The sequence below is a fragment of the Arachis stenosperma genome, chromosome 7 (assembly GCF_014773155.1).
Source record: "Arachis stenosperma cultivar V10309 chromosome 7, arast.V10309.gnm1.PFL2, whole genome shotgun sequence".
NCBI lineage: Eukaryota > Viridiplantae > Streptophyta > Magnoliopsida > Fabales > Fabaceae > Arachis > Arachis stenosperma.
The window spans coordinates 72,404,838-72,423,123 of record NC_080383.1 but is presented as its reverse complement, the minus strand read 5'-3'; the positions used below and the strand labels follow the sequence as shown (position 1 = coordinate 72,423,123).

General features: G+C 41.1%; 1 protein-coding gene and 2 non-coding genes across 3 annotated transcripts; 1 reads left to right on the top strand and 2 right to left on the bottom strand.

Annotated features, from left to right (window-relative positions):
- Nucleotides 1-2,876: 2,876 nt before the first annotated feature.
- On the top strand, nt 2,877-3,278 carry LOC130939921 (uncharacterized). Its single transcript, XM_057867986.1, has one exon. The coding sequence runs from the start codon at nt 2,877-2,879 to the stop codon at nt 3,276-3,278; it is 402 nt and encodes a 133-aa protein (XP_057723969.1).
- Nucleotides 3,279-7,312: 4,034 nt separating this feature from the next.
- Nucleotides 7,313-7,420, bottom strand: LOC130942928 (small nucleolar RNA R71). Its single transcript, XR_009071473.1, has one exon. It is a non-coding gene; the product is annotated as a small nucleolar RNA R71 (small nucleolar RNA).
- Nucleotides 7,421-17,602: 10,182 nt separating this feature from the next.
- Nucleotides 17,603-17,710, bottom strand: LOC130942898 (small nucleolar RNA R71). Its single transcript, XR_009071445.1, has one exon. It is a non-coding gene; the product is annotated as a small nucleolar RNA R71 (small nucleolar RNA).
- Nucleotides 17,711-18,286: the final 576 nt, after the last annotated feature.

Genomic DNA, 18,286 nt, shown 5'->3' with positions numbered 1-18,286 from the left:
TTAAAGATAGAAATACTTATATAAATCATTGGTGAGAATTTCAGATAAGTATATGGAGATGCTTTATCCCTGTTGAATATATGCTTTTCTACTGCCTTCCTTCAATCCTTCTTACTCCTTTCCATGGCAAGCTGTATGTAGGGCATCACCATTGTCAATGGCTACATCCCATCCTCTCAGTGAAAAAAGTCCAAATGCTCTGTCACAGCACAGCTAATCATCTGTCGGTTCTCGATCATGCCGGAATAGAATCCATTGATTCTTTTGCGTTTGTCATCATGCCCAACAATCGCAAGTTTGAAGCTCGTCACAGTCATTCAATCCTTGAATCCTACTCGGAATACCACATACAAGGTTTAGACTGTTCGGATTCTTATGAATGCCGCCATCAATTCTAGCTTATACCACGAAGATTCTGATTAAGGAATCCAAGAGATATGCGTTCGATCTAAGGTAAAACGGAAGTGGTTGTCAGTCACGCGTTCATAGGTGAGAATGATGATGAGTGTCACGGATCATCACATTCATCATGTTGAAGTGCAACAAATATCTTAGAACAGGAATAAACTGAATTGAATAGAAAATAGTAGTAATTGCATTAAAACTCGAGGTATAGCAGAGCTCCACACCCTTAATCTATGGTGTGTAGAAACTCCACCATTGAAAATGCATAAGTGATGAAGGTCCAGGCATGGCCGAATGGCCAGCCCCCAAATTATGATATAAAATTCAGAATCAGGGAGAAGGACTTGGTCTAAGGGCTAGGCGTCCAAAGATGTGGTCAAAGACGTCTAATACAATAATAAAATGTCTTATTTATACTAGACTAGCTACTAGGGTTTACAGAAGTAAGTAATTGATGCAGAAATCCACTTTCGGGGCCCACTTGGTGTGTGCTTGGGCTGAGCTTGAGCTTTACACGTGCAGAGGCTTTTTTTGGAGTTGAACGCCAAGTTGTAACGTGTTTTTGGCATTCAACTCTGGTTCATGACGTGTTTCTGGCGTTTGACTCCAGAATGCAGCATGGAACTGGCGTTGAGCGCCAGTTTGCATCATCTAATCTCGAATAAAGTATTGATTATTATATATTTCTGGAAAGCTCTGGATGTATACTTTCCAACGTCGTTGATTGCGCGCCATTTGGAGTTTTGTAGCTCCAGAAAATCCATTTCGAGTGCAGGGAGGTCAGAATCCAACAGCATAAGCAGTCTTTTGACAGCCTTTTATCAGAGTTTTGCTCAGGTCCCTCAATTTCAGCCAGAAAATACCTGAAATCATAGAAAAACACAAAAACTCATAGTAAAGTCCAGAAATATGAATTTTACATAAAAACTAATAAAAACATCCCTAAAAGTAGCTAGATCCTACTAAAAACTATCTAAAAACAATGCCAAAAAGCGTACAAATTATCCGCTCATCATTTATCATACATCTACATTCAACACCTCAACAACCATTATAATTCATTCCTATCCTATGGGTCACTAGTCTAAGTGTCCATGAACATTATATTCTACATAGAGGAAACCGAAACCATACCTTGGCCGATTCCAATATGAACCAAAACCCCAAAGAGCACAAGTTGAGCTTCCAACCACAAGCAAGCTTCCAATATGACTCCAACAAGCACCAACAAGCTCCAAAAGCTTCCAAACTCACAATAAACAAGCTATATACACACACCAAACATCACTAATCAAACTAGGGCTCAAAATAAATATAATCTCATAAGGGCTTTTAAGAGCTCTTACCTTATTCAATAGTTTTGGGAGCCAAAACCATGAACAATCAAGTGCTAGAGTGTACCTAAAATACCCAAGACACAAGATTTCCCTAAAAAACAAACCATAAAACTCGAGAGACTTACCGTTCAGGCCCTGGGTCGAGATGTACGATCCGGGCTGAGTTAACTGACCTCCTCAGGACAGGACTACCCAATCTCTTCTCAAAGAGATCGGCCAAATCACCAGAGGAGCCCAAAAAGGGCCCAAATAGAGGAACACGACCCAAGTCCAAAGGCAGCCCAAGCCTAGAAAGATAAGGGCGGTTCCCTTAAAGATAAAGATAACTCCACTCAAAGATAAGATAAGATAACTATCTTATCTCCAGAAAAGGTCACTCTACAACATTATAAATTTACTGGAGCACCCAGGTATAACTCATACTCTGATTCTACTAAAAACCTGCTTAATACCTTTGCTAACTTAAGCATCGGAGTCCCTTGCAGGTACCACCACCCTCCGGTAACGAAGGATCAGCACCACCACCAAGTACAACAAGTCAGACACGGCAGCTCTGACCAGTACAGAAGATCTCATCCAAGATCGACCTAAAGTTTCAGGTAACCCTCGGAACATTGGCGCTGTTGCCGGGGAGCCTGGAAAGTCATCCCATCATTATAGCGGACAACCTTGACAACGACCACAACTTTAATTTAGAAGACAGAATGCCGCAGAAAAACATGGACATCACACAAACGATACTTCTCAGCCAAATAAAGACATGAAATCGCCAAGTACATAAATCATAGAGGCGCTTCAAGCTCAACAAAATCGCTTCAAACAGCTCGAAGAAGAGGCCGAGCATCAACGGGAAGCCGAGAAGGATCTCCAAAGGGAAACTAGGCGATGCTGAGAGTTAGAGGACAAGCTCCTAAAGTTTGAAGCCGACCTTAAAACAAAAACCATCCCCCCCGATCTCGAAAGCAGCTCCCACAAGGATCATGATCCATTCACTAAATAAATTATGAAAACTAAAGTTCCAAAGGACTTCAAAGCTCCCGACATGACTCCATATGATGGTACATCGGATCCAAGCCATCATCTCAACAATTTCAGAAGCAGAATGTATCTCACCGACGCCTCGGACGCTATTCGATGCAAAGCCTTCCCAACAATACTAACAAAGATAGCAATAAGTGGTTCGACTCTTTGCCCCCCAGATCCATCGCAAGTTTTGATGACCTAGGTAAGAAATTTCTTGCCCGATTTTCCATCCAGAAGGACAAAGCCAAACGTGCCCCAAGCCTATTAGGAATCAAGCAAGGAGATCGGGAGAGTCTTCACAGCTACATAGAGAGATTCAACAAAGCATGCCTGGACATACAAAGCCTACCATCGGAAGCAGCCATTATGGGTCTCATCAATGGCCTACGAGAAGGACCTTTTAGTCACTCCATATTAAAGAAACATCCAACATCTCTGAATGAAGTGCAAGAACGAGCTGAGAAGTACATCAACATAGAAGAAAACTCTCGACTTTCAGCAACTCACAAGTAGTCACCTCACAAATAGCAGGGAGCTACCCAGCTAAGGATACTACCATGAAAAAATACTTGGACAATACCAGGGAACAGCTTGGATAACTCGGGGAATATGAGGTCCGCCACATACCTCGGGAACAGAATGCTCGAGCTGATGTACTCTCAAAACTAGCCAGCACCAAACCAAGGGAAAACAATAGAAGCCTCATCCATGAAATACTACAGAACCCTTCAATCTTGGAAGAAGAAAAGGTCATAGCCATAACAAGTCTGGACCAAGGATGGATGACTCCCATAATTAACTAGCTCAAAATAGAAACACTCCCTACATATAAGAAGGAGGCAAAGTGACTAAAACGGGAGGCACAATACTACACCATTGATGAGCGGATAATTTGTACGCTTTTTGGCATTGTTTTTAGTATGATTTAGTTAGTTTTTAGTATATTTTTATTAGTTTTTAGTTAAAATTCACTTTTCTGGACTTTACTATGAGTTTGTGTGTTTTTCTGTGATTTCAGGTATTTTCTGGCTGAAATTGAGGGACCTGAGCAAAAATCTGATTCAGAGACTGAAAAGGACTACAGATGCTGTTGGATTCTGACCTCCCTGCACTCGAAGTAGATTTTCTGGAGCTACAGAAGCCTAATTGGCGCGCTCTCAACGGCGTTGGAAAGTAGACATCCTGGGCTTTCCAGCAATATATGATAGTCCATACTTTGCCCAAGATTTGATGGCCCAAACCGGCGTTCAAAGTTACCTTCAGAATTTCCAGCGTTAAACGCCGGAACTGGCACCAAAATGGGAGTTAAACTCCCAAACTGGCACAAAAGCTGGCGTTTAACTCCAAGAAGAGTCTCTACACGAAAATGCTTCATTGCTCAGCCCAAGCACACACCAAGTGGGCCCGGAAGTGGATTTTTATGTCATTTACTCATCTCTGTACACCCTAGGCTACTAGTTCTCTATATATAGGACCTTTTACTATTGTATTCGAAGAGCTTTTGATCATGTTTTTATGATTGAACCCTCTTTGGGAGGCTGGCCTCACGGCCATGCCTAGACCTTGTTCTTATGTATTTTCAACGGTGGAGTTCCTACACACCATAGATTAAGGTGTGGAGCTCTGCTGTACCTCGAGTATTAATGCAATTACTATTGTTCTTCTATTCAATTCCGCTTGTTCTTATTCCAAGATATCACTTGTTCTTCAACTTGATGAATGTGATGATCCATGACACTCATCATCATTCTCACCTATGAACGTGTGACTGACAACCACCTCCGTTCTACCTTAGATTGGGTGAATATCTCTTGGATTCCTGATACACGATGCATGGTTGATCGCCTGACAACCGAGCACTCGCCTGACAACCGAGCCAACCATTCCGTGAGATCAGAGTCTTCGTGGTATAGGCAAGAACTGATGGCGGCATTCAAGAGAATCCGAAAGGTCTAACCTTGTCTGTGGTATTCTGAGTAGGATTCAATGATTGAATGACTGTGACGTGCTTCAAACTCCTGAGGGCGGGGCATTAGTGACAGACGCAAAAGAATCACTGGATTCTATTCCGGCCTGATCGAGAACCGACAGATGGATAGCCGTGCCGTGACAGGGTGCGTTGAACATTTCCACTGAGAGGATGGGAGGTCGCCACTGACAACGGTGAAACCCTTGCATAAGCTTGCCATGGAAAGGAGTAAGAAGGATTGGATGAAGACAGTAGGAAAGCAAAGAGACGGAAGGGACCAAGCATCTTCATACGCTTATCTGAAATTCCTACCAATGAATTACATAAGTATCTCTATCTTTATCTTTATGTTTTATTCATCATCTATACCCATTTGAGTCTGCCTGACTAAGATTTACAAGGTGACCATAGCTTGCTTCATACCAACAATCTCCGTGGGATCGACCCTTACTCGCGTAAGGTTTATTACTTGGACGACCCAGTGCACTTGCTGGTTAGTTGTGCGGAGTTGTGATAGAGAGTTGAGATTGCAATGAGCGTACCATGTTGATGGCGCCATTGATGATCACAATCTCGTGCACCAAGTTTTTGGCGCCGTTGCCGGGGATTGTTTCGAGTATGGACAACTGACGGTTCATCTTGTTGCTTAGATTAGGTATTTTTTTTTCAGAGTTCTTAAGAATGAGTTCTAGAGTTTCATGATGATCTGCTGAAGTCTGGCTGGCTGAGAAGCCATGTCTAATCTTATTGGACCGAGGTCTCAACTGATCATCACAAGAGCTTGTTGATCTCTATCAATCTTGTTATTGGAGCAATGATCTGCTAAGGCTTGGCTGGCCATTGGCCATGTCTAGTGTTTTGGACCGAAGCTTTCTTTGAAAGCTTGGCTGGCTGTGAAGCCATGTCTAATTCCTGGACCGGAGTCTTAGACTAGCATTGCAATGATTCCTGGAATCCAAATTAAGAATTCTGAAACCTTTATTTTCTACTTTTATATAATTTTCGAAAAAAGCACAAAAAAATTACAAAATCATAAAAACCAAAAATATTTTATGTTTCTTGTTGAGTCCAGTGTCTAATTTTAAGTTTTGTGTCTTGAATGCATTGTTTATTTGATCTTGGTTCGATTTTCAAGTCAATAGTACAGGGAACTGAAGATTCAGTACATGCAGCAGAGGAATTACACAGAAAAAGCTGGGCGTTCAAAACGCCCAGTGAAGAAGGACAGACTGGCGTTTAAACGCCAGCCAGGGTGCCTGGTTGGGCGTTTAATGTCCAAAAAGGTAGTGCATTGGGCGTTAAATGCCAGAATGTGCACCATTCTGGGCGTTTAACGCCAGGATGGCACAAGAGGGAAGATTCTGTTTTTAATTCAGATTTTTTTCAAGTTTTCAAAGTTTTTCAAAATAAAATCTTTTTCAAATCATATCTTTTCAATCAAATCTTTTTCAAAATCAATTTCTTTCCTTTTTCAAAGATACTTGCTAACAATTAATGATTTGATTCAACATTTCAAGTATGTTGCCCTTTCTGTTGAGGAAGGTTTAATGTTCGAATCATATCTTTTCTTGTTAGGCAAGTCATTAATTTTAAAATCAAATCTTTTTTTTAAATTGTTTTCAAATCATATCTTTTCAATCATATCTTTTTTAAACCATAACTTTTCAATCATATCTTTTTAATCACATCTTTTTCAAAATAGTTTTCAATCAAATCTTTTTTATTTCTAATTTTAAATTCTTTTTCAAAAATCACTTGGTTTCTTTCCCACTCTTAGTTTTCGAAAATCAATTAAAGTTTTTCAAAATGTTTTTAAATTTTTTTTTAAAATAATTTTCGAAAAAATTTTTTTCCCCTCTTTCTCACATCCTTCTATTTATGGAGTATCACTCCTTCTCAATGCACAATTCGAACTCTATCTGACTAAGTTCGAATTCTTCTACCTCTTCCTTCTATTTTTCTTTTCCTCTGACACCTCAAGGAATCTCTATACTGTGACATAGAGAATTCCACACCTTCTTGTTCTCTTCTCTTTCATATGAGCAAGAACAAAGACAAAAGCATTCTTGTTGAAGCTGACCCTGAACCTGAAAGGACCTTGAAGCGAAAGCTAAGAGAAGCTAAGGCACAACTCTCTGTAGAGGACCTAACAGAAATCTTCAAAGAAGAAGACATGGCAGCCAAAAACAACAACAATGCAAACAATGCAAGGAAGGTACTGGGTGACTTTACTGCACCTACTCCCGACTTCTTTGGGAGAAGCATCTCTATCCCTGCCATTGGAGCAAACAACTTTGAGCTTAAGCCTCAATTAGTTTCTCTAATGCAACAGAATTGCAAGTTCCATGGACTTCCATTGGAAGATCCTCATCAGTTCTTAGCTGAATTCTTACAAATCTATGACACTGTCAAGACTAATGGGGTTGACCCTGAGGTCTACAGACTTATGCTATTCCCTTTTGCTGTAAGAGACAGAGCTAGAACATGGTTGGACTCACAACCTAAAGAAAGCCTGGACTCATGGGAAAAGCTAGTCAATGCCTTCTTGGCAAAGTTCTTTCCACCTCAAAAATTGAGTAAGCTTAGAGTGGAAGTCCAAACCTTCAGACAGAAAGATGGAGAATCCCTCTATGAAGCTTGGGAAAGATACAAACAATTGATCAGAAAATGTCCTTCTGACATGCTTTCTGAATGGAGCATCATATGTATTTTCTATGATGGTCTCTCTGAACTATCCAAGATGTCTTTGGATAGCTCTGCTGGAGGATCTCTTCATCTGAAGAAGACGCCTACAGAAGCTCAAGAACTAATTGAAATGGTTGCAAATAACCAATTCATGTACACTTCTGAAAGGAATCCTGTGAACAATGGGACTAATCAGAAGAAAGGAGTTCTTGAGATTGATACTCTGAATGCCATTCTGGCTCAGAACAAGATATTGACTCAACAAGTCAATTTGATTTCTCAAAGTCTGTCTGGAATGCAAGATGCACCAAGCAGTACTAAGGATGCTTCATCTGAAGAAGAAGCTTATGATCCTGAGAACCCTTCAATGGAAGAGGTGAATTACATAGGAGAACCCTATGGAAACACCTATAATTCTTCATGGAGAAATCATCCAAATTTCTCATGGAAGGATCAACAAAGACCTCAACAAGGTTTCAACAACAATAATGGTGGAAAAAACAGGTTTAGCAATGGCAAACCTTTTCCACCATCTTCTCAGCAACAGACAGAAAATTCTAAGCAGAACCCCTCTGACTTAGCAACCATGGTCTCTGATCTAATCAAAACCACTCAAAGTTTCATGACTGAAACAAGGTCCTCCATTAGGAATTTGGAGGCACAAGTGGGACAGCTGAGCAAGAAAGTTACTGAACTCCCTCCTAGTACTCTCCCAAGCAATACAGAAGAAAATCCAAAAGGAGAGTGCAAGGCCATCAACATGGCCGAATTTGGAGAGGAAGGAGAGGCAGTGAACGCCACTGAGGAAGACCTCAATGGACATCCACTGGCCTCCACTGAGTTCCCCAATGAGGAACAATGAGAATCTGAGGCTCAAAATGAGACCATAGAGATTCCATTGGACTTGCTTCTGCCTTTCATGAGCTCTGATGAGTATTCCTCCTTTGAAGAGGATGAGTATGTCACTGAAGAGCAAGTTGCTAAATACCTTGGAGCAATCATGAAGCTAAATGACAAGCTATTTGGAAATGAGACTTGGGAGGATGAACCCCCTTTGCTCACCAAAGAATTGGATGACTTGTCTAGGCAGAAATTACCTCAAAAGAGGCAGGACCCTGGGAAGTTCTCCATACCTTGTACCATAGGCACCATGACCTTCAAGAAGGCTCTGTGTGACTTAGGGTCAAGTGTAAACCTCATGCCTCTCTCTGTAATGGAGAAGCTAGGGATCTTTGAGGTGCAAGCTGCAAGAATCTCACTAGAGATGGCAGACAATTCAAGAAAACAAGCTTATGGACTTGTAGAGGATGTTTTGGTGAAGATTGAAGACCATTACATCCCTGCTGATTTCATAGTCCTAGAGACTGGGAAGTGCATGGATGAATCCATCATCCTTGGCAGACCCTTCCTAGCCACAGCAAAGGCTGTGATTGATGTTGATGGAGGTGAACTGATCATTCAAGTGAATGAAGAATCCTTTGTGTTTAAGGCTCAAGGATATCCCTCTGTCACCATGGAGAGGAAGCATGAAGAGCTTCTCTCAAATCAGAGTCAAACAGAGCCCCCACAGTCAAACTCTAAGTTTGGTGTTGGGAGGCCACAACCAAACTCTAAGTTTGGTGTTGAACCCCCACATTCAAACTCTAAGTTTGGTGTTGGGAGGTTCCAACATTGCTCTGAGAAAATGTGAGGCTCCATGAGAGCCATCTGTCAAGCTACTGACATTAAAGAAGCGCTTGTTGGGAGGCAACCCAATGTTATATTTTATATATTTTTCTTTGTTATTTTATGTTTTCTATAGGTTGATGATCATGAGAAGTCACAAAATCAATTGAAAAAGCAAAAACAGAATGAAAAACAGGAAGAAAAATAGCACACCCTGGAGGAAGAACCTACTAGCGTTTAAACGCCAGTAAGGCTAGCAGATGGGCGTTTAACGCCCAGTCTGGCACCATTCTGGGCGTTTAACGCTAGGAAAGGGCAAGAACCTGGCGTTAAACGCCAGAAATGGGCACCAGCCCGGCGTTTAACGCCAGAATTGGCTAAAAACGCAATTTTGCATGCCATTTGGTGCAGGGATGACTTTTCCTTGACACCTCAGGATCTGTGGACCCCACAGGATCCCCACCAACCCCACCACTCTCTCTCTTCTTCACCCATTCACCAATCACCTCAATACCTCTTCCCCAAAAACCCTTCACCTATCAAATCCCATCTTCTCTTCACCACTCACATCCATCCTTCATAAAACCCCACCTACCTCACCCTTCAAATTCAAACCACTTTCCCTCCCAAACCCACCCATACATGACCGAACCATGAGCCCCCCCTCTCCTATATAAACCCTTCTTCACCCCTTCATTTTCACACAACCTAAACACCACTTCTCCCCCTCTTTGGCCGAACACAAAGCCATTCCCTTCTTCCTCATTTCTTCTTCTTCTCCTCTATTCTTTCTTCTTTTGCTCGAGGACGAGCAAACCTTTTAAGTTTGGTGTGGTAAAAGCATTGTTTTTTGTTTTTCCATAACCATTTATAGCATCCAAGGCCGGAGAAACCTCTAGAAAGAGGAAAGGGAAGGCAAAAGCTTCCACCTCCGAGTCATGGGAGATGGAAAGATTCATCTCAAGGGTGCATCAAGACCACTTCTATGAAGTTGTGGCCATGAAGAAGGGTCAACTTTGATCAAAGATTGGACCAAGTCCTCATAGACATTTGTGAAGAGGGCGCTCAATGGAAGAGAGATTCAAGAGGGATGTCGGTTCAACTGAGAAGGTATAACCTCAAGTCCTCATTTGTCACCTCTGTTATTCAGTTGGAGTTGACATAAAAGGAGACATCCTCATTGATGAGGACAAGCCCATCACTAAGAAAAGGATGGAGCAAACAAGAGACCCCACTCATCATGAAATCCCTGAGATACCTCAAGGGATGCACTTTCCTCCACAAGACTATTGGGAGCGAATCAACACCTCCCTAGGAGAACTGAGTTCCAACATGGTACAACTAAGGGTGGAGCACCAAGAACACTCCATCCTCCTCCATGAAATTAGAGAGGATCAAAGAATCATGAGAGAGGAGCAACAAAGACAAGGAAGAGACATTGAGGAGCTCAAGCACTCCATAAGACCTTCAAGAGGAAGAACAAGCCGCCATCACTAAGGTGGACCCGTTCTTTAATCTCCTTGTTCTTTATTTTCCTGTTTTTCGAATTTTAGTGCTTATGTTTATCTATGTTTGTGTCTTGTGATCATTAGTGTCTATGCCTAAAAGTTATGAATGTCCTATGAATCCATCACCTCTCTTAAATGAAAAATGTTCTTAATTGAAAAAGATAAGAATTGCATGAATTTTGAATTTTATAACAGTTTAATTATTTTGATGTGGTGGCAACACTTTTGTTTTCTGAATGTATGCTTAAACAGTGCATATGTCTTTTGAATTTGTGGTTCATGAATGTTGGCTCTTGAAAGAATGATGAAAAAGGAGACATGTTACTGAGGATCTGAAAAATCATAAAAATGATTCTTGAAGCAAGAAAAAGCAGTGAATACAAAAAAAAAGGGAGAAAAATGAAAAAAAAAAGAAAGAGAAAAAGAAAGAAAAAAAGAAAGAAATAAAGTTGTGATCCAAGGCAAAAAGAGTGTGCTTAAGAACCCTGGACACCTCTAGTTGGGGACTCTAGCAAAGCTGAGTCACAATCTGAAAAGGTTCACCCAATTATGTGTCTGTGGCATGTATGTATCCGGTGGTAATACTGGAAGACAGAGTGCTTTGGGCCACAGCCAAGACTCAATAAGTAGCTGTGTTCAAGAATCATCATACTTAGCTAGGAGAATCAATAACACTATCTGGATTCTGAGTTCCTAAAGAAGCCAATCATTCTGAGTTTCAAAGGATAGAGTGAGATGCCAAAACTGTTCAGAGGCAAAAAGCTAAAAGCCCCGCTCATCTAATTAATACTGATCTTCATAGATGTTTTTGGAATTTATTGCATATTCTCTTCTTTTTATCTTATTTGATTTTCAGTTGCTTGGGGACAAGCAACAATTTAAGTTTGGTGTTGTGATGAGCGGATAATTTGTACGCTTTTTGGCATTGTTTTTAGTATGTTTTTAGTATGATTTAGTTAGTTTTTAGTATATTTTTATTAGTTTTTAGTTAAAATTCACTTTTCTGGACTTTACTATGAGTTTGTGTGTTTTTCTGTGATTTCAGGTATTTTCTGGCTGAAATTGAGGGACCTGAGCAAAAATCTGATTCAGAGACTGAAAAGGACTGCAGATGCTGTTGGATTCTGACCTCCCTGCACTCGAAGTGGATTTTCTGGAGCTACAGAAGCCCAATTGGCGCGCTCTCAACGGCGTTGGAAAGTAGACATCCTGGGCTTTCCAGAAATATATGATAGTTCATACTTTGCCCAAGATTTGATGGCCCAAACCGGCGTTCAAAGTCACCTTCAGATTTCCCAGCGTTAAACGCCGGAACTGGCACCAAAGTGGGAGTTAAACGCCCAAACTGGCACAAAAGCTGGCGTTTAACTCCAAGAAGAGTCTCTACATGAAAAATGCTTCATTGCTCAGCCCAAGCACACATCAAGTGGGCCCGGAAGTGGATTTTTATGTCATTTACTCATCTTTGTAATCCTTAGGCTACTAGTTCCCTATAAGTAGGACCTTTTACTATTGTATTTTCATCTTTCAATCTAAGAACCTTTTGATCATGTTTTTATGATTGAACCCTCTTTGGGAGGCTGGCCTCACGGCCATGCCTAGACCTTGTTCTTATGTATTTTCAACGGTGGAGTTTCTACACACCATAGATTAAGGTGTGGAGCTCTGCTGTACCTCGAGTATTAATGCAATTACTATTGTTCTTCTATTCAATTCCGCTTGTTCTTATTCCAAGATATCACTTGTTCTTCAACTTGATGAATGTGATGATCCGTGACACTCATCATCATTCTCACCTATGAACGTGTGACTGACAACCACCTCCGTTCTACCTTAGATTGGGTGAATATCTCTTGGATTCCTGATACACGATGCATGGTTGATCGCCTGACAACCGAGCGCTCGCCTGACAACCGAGCCAGCCATTCCGTGAGATCAGAGTCTTCGTGGTATAGGCAAGAACTGATGGCGGCATTCAAGAGAATCCGAAAGGTCTAACCTTGTCTGTGGTATTCTGAGTAGGATTCAATGATTGAATGACTATGACGTGCTTCAAACTCCTGAGGGCGGGGCGTTAGTGACAGACGCAAAAGAATCACTGGATTCTATTCCGGCCTCATCGAGAACCGACAGATGGATAGCCGTGCCGTGACAGGGTGCGTTGAACATTTCCACTGAGAGGATGGGAGGTCGCCACTGACAACGGTGAAACCCTTGCATAAGCTTGCCATGGAAAGGAGTAAGAAGGATTGGATGAAGACAGTAGGAAAGCAGAGAGACGGAAGGGACCAAGCATCTTCATACGCTTATCTGAAATTCCTACCAATGAATTACATAAGTATCTCTATCTTTATCTTTATGTTTTATTCATCATCTATACCCATTTGAGTCTGCCTGACTAAGATTTACAAGGTGACCATAGCTTGCTTCATACCAACAATCTCCGTGGGATCGACCCTTACTCGCGTAAGGTTTATTACTTGGACGACCCAGTGCACTTGCTGGTTAGTTGTGCGGAGTTGTGATAGAGAGTTGAGATTGCAATGAGCGTACCATGTTGATGGCGCCATTGATGATCACAATCTCGTGCACCAACCATCATAAACAATACTTTGTACAAGAGCGGGATTTCAACACCACTGTTAAAATGTGTGCCAACCTCCAACGCAAAAGAAGTTTTAGAAGAAGTACATAGTGGCATCTGTGGCAACCATCTCAGAGCACGAGATCTCGCAAAAAAAGTACTCCGAGCCAGATTCTTTTGGCCGACTTTGCAAAAGGAAGCAACAGAGTTCGTAAAGACATGTCCACCATGTCAGAGACATGCTAATTTCCACATCGCCCCCACCAGAGGAACTCATCAGTGTAACATCACCTTGGCCATTTGCAAAATGGGGACTCGATCTCTTCGGGCCCTTCCCCCAAGGATCGGGACATGTCAAGTTCCTCATTTTAGGGGTAGACTATTTCACGAAGTAGATAGAATTAGAGCCCCTAGCTAATGCCACCGCTCAAAGAAGTCAAAAATTCCTATATAAAAACATTGTCGCAAGGTTTGGGGTTCCTTACTCCATCACCACAGACAATGACACTCAATTCACAGACGCATGCTTTAGAAAATTGGTGGCCAACTTAAAAATAAAGCACCTATTCACATTTGTAGAACACCCCTAGGCTAATGGACAGGCAGAAGCTGCCAATAAAGTCATATTAGCCGGGCTAAAATGGAGATTACAGGATGCAAAGGAAGCCTGGGCTAAAGAGCTCCCACAAGTCCTATGGGCATATTGGACAACCCCACAATCCACGACCAGGAAATTACCTTTCCGACGGGCTTACAGAATGGAGGCAATGATCCCAGTGGATGTCAAAGAAGGATTGATGAGCGGATAATTTGTACCCTTTTTGGCATTGTTTTTAGTATATTTTTAGTAGTTTTAGTTGAGTTCTTAGTATATTTTTATTAGTTTTTAGTTAAAATTCACTTTTCTGGACTTTACTATGAGTTTGTGTGTTTTTCTGTGATTTCAGGTATTTTCTGGCTGAAATTGAGGGACCTGAGCAAAAATCTGATCCAGAGACTGAAAAGGACTGCAGATGCTGTTGGATTCTGACCTCCCTGCACTGGAAGTGGATTTTCTGGAGCTACAGAAGCCCAATTGGCGCGCTCTCAACGGCGTTGGAAAGTAGACATCCTGGGCTTTTCAGCAATATATGATAGTCCATACTTTGCCCAAGATTTGATGGCCCAAACTGGCGTTCAAAGTTACCCTCAGAAATTCCAGCGTTAAACGCCGGAACTGGCACCTAAATGGGAGTTAAACGCCCAAACTGGCATAAAAGCTGGCGTTTAACTCCAAGAAGAGTCTCTACACAAAATGTCTTCATTGCTCAGCCCAAGCACACACCAAGTGGGCCCGGAAGTGGATTTTTATGTCATTTACTCATCTCTGTAAACCTTAGGCTACTAGTTTTCTATAAGTAGGACCTTTTGCTATTGTATTAGAGAGCTTTTGATCATGCTTTGATGATTGAACCCTCTTTGGGAGGCTGGCCATTCGGCCATGCCTAGACCTTGTTCTTATGTATTTTCAACGGTGGAGTTTCTACACACCATAGATTAAGGTGTGGAGCTCTGCTGTACCTCGAGTATTAATGCAATTACTATTGTTCTTCTATTCAATTCCGCTTGTTCTTATTCCAAGATATCACTTGTTCTTCAACTTGATGAATGTGATGATCCGTGACACTCATCATCATTCTCACTTATGAACAAGGTGACTGACAACCACTTCTGTTCTACAAGCAAACAAGGCTCTAGTGTTTATCTCTTGGATTCCTGATACACGATGCATGGTTGATCGCCTGACAACCGAGTGCTCGCCTGACAAATGAGCCAGCCATTCCGTGAGATCAGAGTCTTCGTGGTATAGGCGAGAACTGATGGCGGCATTCAAGAGAATCCGGAAGGTCTAACCTTGTCTGTGGTATTCTGAGTAGGATTCAATGATTGAATGACTGTGACGTGCTTCAAACTCCTAGCAGGTGGGGCGTTAGTGACAGACGCAAAAGAATCACTGGATTCTATTCCGGCCTGACCGAGAACCAACAACTGATTAGCCATATGCTGTGACAGAGCATAGAAACATTTTCACTGAGAGGATGGGAGGTAGCCACTGACAACGGTGAAACCCTACATAAGCTTGCCATGGAAAGGAGTAAGAAGGATTGGATGAAGACAGTAGGAAAGCAGAGAGACGGAAGGGAAGGCATCTTCATACGCTTATCTGAAGTTCCTACCAATGAATTACATAAGTACCTCTATCTTTATCTTTATGCTTTATTCGTATATCACTATACCCATTTGAGTCTGCCTGACTAAGATTTACAAGGTGACCATAGCTTGCTTCATACCAACAATCTCCGTGGGATCGACCCTTACTCGCGTAAGGTTTATTACTTGGACGACCCAGTGCACTTGCTGGTTAGTTGTGCGAAGTTTTGTAGTGATCACAATTTTGCGCACCAAGTTTTTGGCGCCGTTGCCGGGGATTGTTCTGTGTATGGACAACTGACGGTTCATCTTGTTGCTTAGATTAGGTATTTTTTTTCAGAGTTCTTAAGAATGAATTCTAGTGTTTCATGATGATCTGTTGAAGTCTGGCTGGCTGAAATGCCATGTCTAATCTTATTGGACCGAGGTTTCAACTAATCATCACAAGAGCTTGTTGATTTCTATCAATCTTGCTATTGGAGCAATGATCTGCTAAGGCTTGGCTGGCCATTGGCCATGTCTAGTGTTTTGGACCGAAGCTTTCTTTGAAAGCTTGGCTGGCTGTGAAGCCATGTCTAATTCCTGGACCGGAGTCTTAGACTAGCATTGCAATGATTCCTGGAATCCGAATTAAGAATTCTGAAACTTTTATTTTCTATTTCCATACAATTTTCAAAAAAAGCACAAAAAAAATTTTAAAATCATAAAAACCAAAAATATTTTATGTTTCTTGTTTAAGTCTAGTGTCTAATTTTAAGTTTGGTGTCTTGCATGCATTGTTTATTTGATCTTGGTTCTATTTTCAAGTCAATAGTACAGGGAACTGAAGATTCAGAACATGCAGCAGAGGAATTACACAGAAAAAGCTGGGCGTTTAAAACGCCCAGTGAAGAAGGACAGACTTGCGTTTAAACGCCAGCCAGGGTACCTGGTTGGGCGTTTAACGCCCAAAAAGGTAGCATTTTGGGCGTTAAACGCCAGAATGGATACCATTCTGGGCGTTTAACGCCAGGATGGCACAAGGGGGAGAATTTTGTTTTCAAATCAATTTTTTTTCAAGTTTTCAAAGTTTTTCAAAATCAAATCTTTTTCAAATCATATCTTTTCAATCAAATGTTTTCAAAATCAATTTCTTTCCTTTTTTCAAAGATACTTGCTAACAATTAATGATTTGATTGAACATTTCAAGTATGTTGCCTTTTCTGTTGAGAAAGGTTTAATGTTTGAATCATATCTTTTCTTGTTAGGCAAGTCATTAATTTTTTTTCAAATCTTTTTTTAAAATTGTTTTCAAATCATATTTTCTCAATCACATATTTTTAAAATCAATCATATCTTCTTGACCTCATCTTTTTCAAAATAGCTTTCAATCAAATCTTTTTGACTTCTAATTTCAAAATCTTTTTCAAAAATCACTTGATTTCTTTCCCACTCTTATTTTCGAAAATTAATTAGTGTTTTTCAAAAAGTTTTCAATTTCTTTAACTTAATTTTCGAAAATTCTCTTCCCCTCTTCCCACATCCTTCTATTTATGGAGTACCACTCCTTCTCAATGCACAATTCGAACTCTCTCTGATTAAAGTTCGAATTCTTCTACCTCTTTCTTCTATTTTTCTGTTCTTCTGACACCTCAAGGAATCTCTGTACTGTGACATAGAGGATTCCACATTTTCTTGTTCTCTTCTCTTTCATATGAGCAGGAGCAGAGACAAAGGCATTCTTGTTGAAGCTGACCCTGAACCTGAAAGGACCTTGAAGCGAAAGCTAAGAGAAGCTAAGGCAAAACTCTCTGTAGAGGACCTAACAGAAATCTTCAAAGGAGAAGCACACATGGCAGCCGAAAACAACAATAATGCAAACAATGCAAGGAAGGTGCTGGGTGACTTTACTGCACCTACTCCCGACTTCTATGGGAGAAGCATCTCTATCCCTGCCATTGGAGCAAACAACTTTGAGCTTAAGCCTCAATTAGTTTCTCTAATGCAACAGAATTGCAAGTTTCATGGACTTCCATTGGAAGATCCTCATCAGTTCTTAGCTGAATTCTTGCAAATCTGTGACACTGTCAAGACTAATGGGGTAGACCCTGAGGTCTACAGACTTATGCTATTCCCTTTTGCTGTAAGAGACAGAGCTAGGACATGGTTGGATTCACAACCTAAAGAAAGCCTGGACTCATGGGAAAAGCTAGTCAATGCCTTCTTGGCAAAGTTCTTTCCACCTCAAAAATTGAGTAAGCTTAGAGTGGAAGTCCAAACCTTCAGACAGAAGGATGGAGAATCCCTCTATGAAGCTTGGGAAAGATACAAACAATTGATCAGAAAATGTCCTTCTGACATGCTTTCTGAATGGAGCATCATAGGTATTTTCTATGATGCTCTCTCTGAACTATGCAAGATGTCTTTGGATAGCTCTGCTGGAGGATCTCTTCATTTGAAGAAGACGCCTACAGAAGCTCAAGAGCTGATTGAAATGGTTGCAAATAACCAATTCATGTACACTTCTGAAAGGAATCCTGTGAACAATGGGACTAATCAGAAGAAAGGAGTTCTTGAGATTGATGCTCTGAATGCCATATTGACTCAGAACAAGATATTGACTCAACAAGTCAATTTGATTTCTCAAAGTCTGTCTGGAATGCAAAATGCACCAAGCAGTACTAAGGATGCTTCATCTGAAGAAGAAGCCTATGATCCTGAGAACCCTTCAATGGAAGAGGTGAATCACCTAGGAGAACCCTATGGAAACACCTATAATTCTTCATGGAGAAATCACCCAAATTTCTCATGGAAGAATCAAGAAAGACCTCAACAAGGTTTTAACAACAATAATGGTGGTAGAAACAGGTTTAGCAATGGCAAGCCTTTTCCATCATCTTCTCAGCAACAGACAGAGAACTCTAAGCAGAACCCCTCTGAC

Excerpts from the sequence above, each read along its gene's own strand:
- LOC130939921 (XM_057867986.1), top strand. The coding sequence starts at position 2,877 with ATGCAAAGCCTTCCCAACAATACTAACAAAGATAGCAATAAGTGGTTC.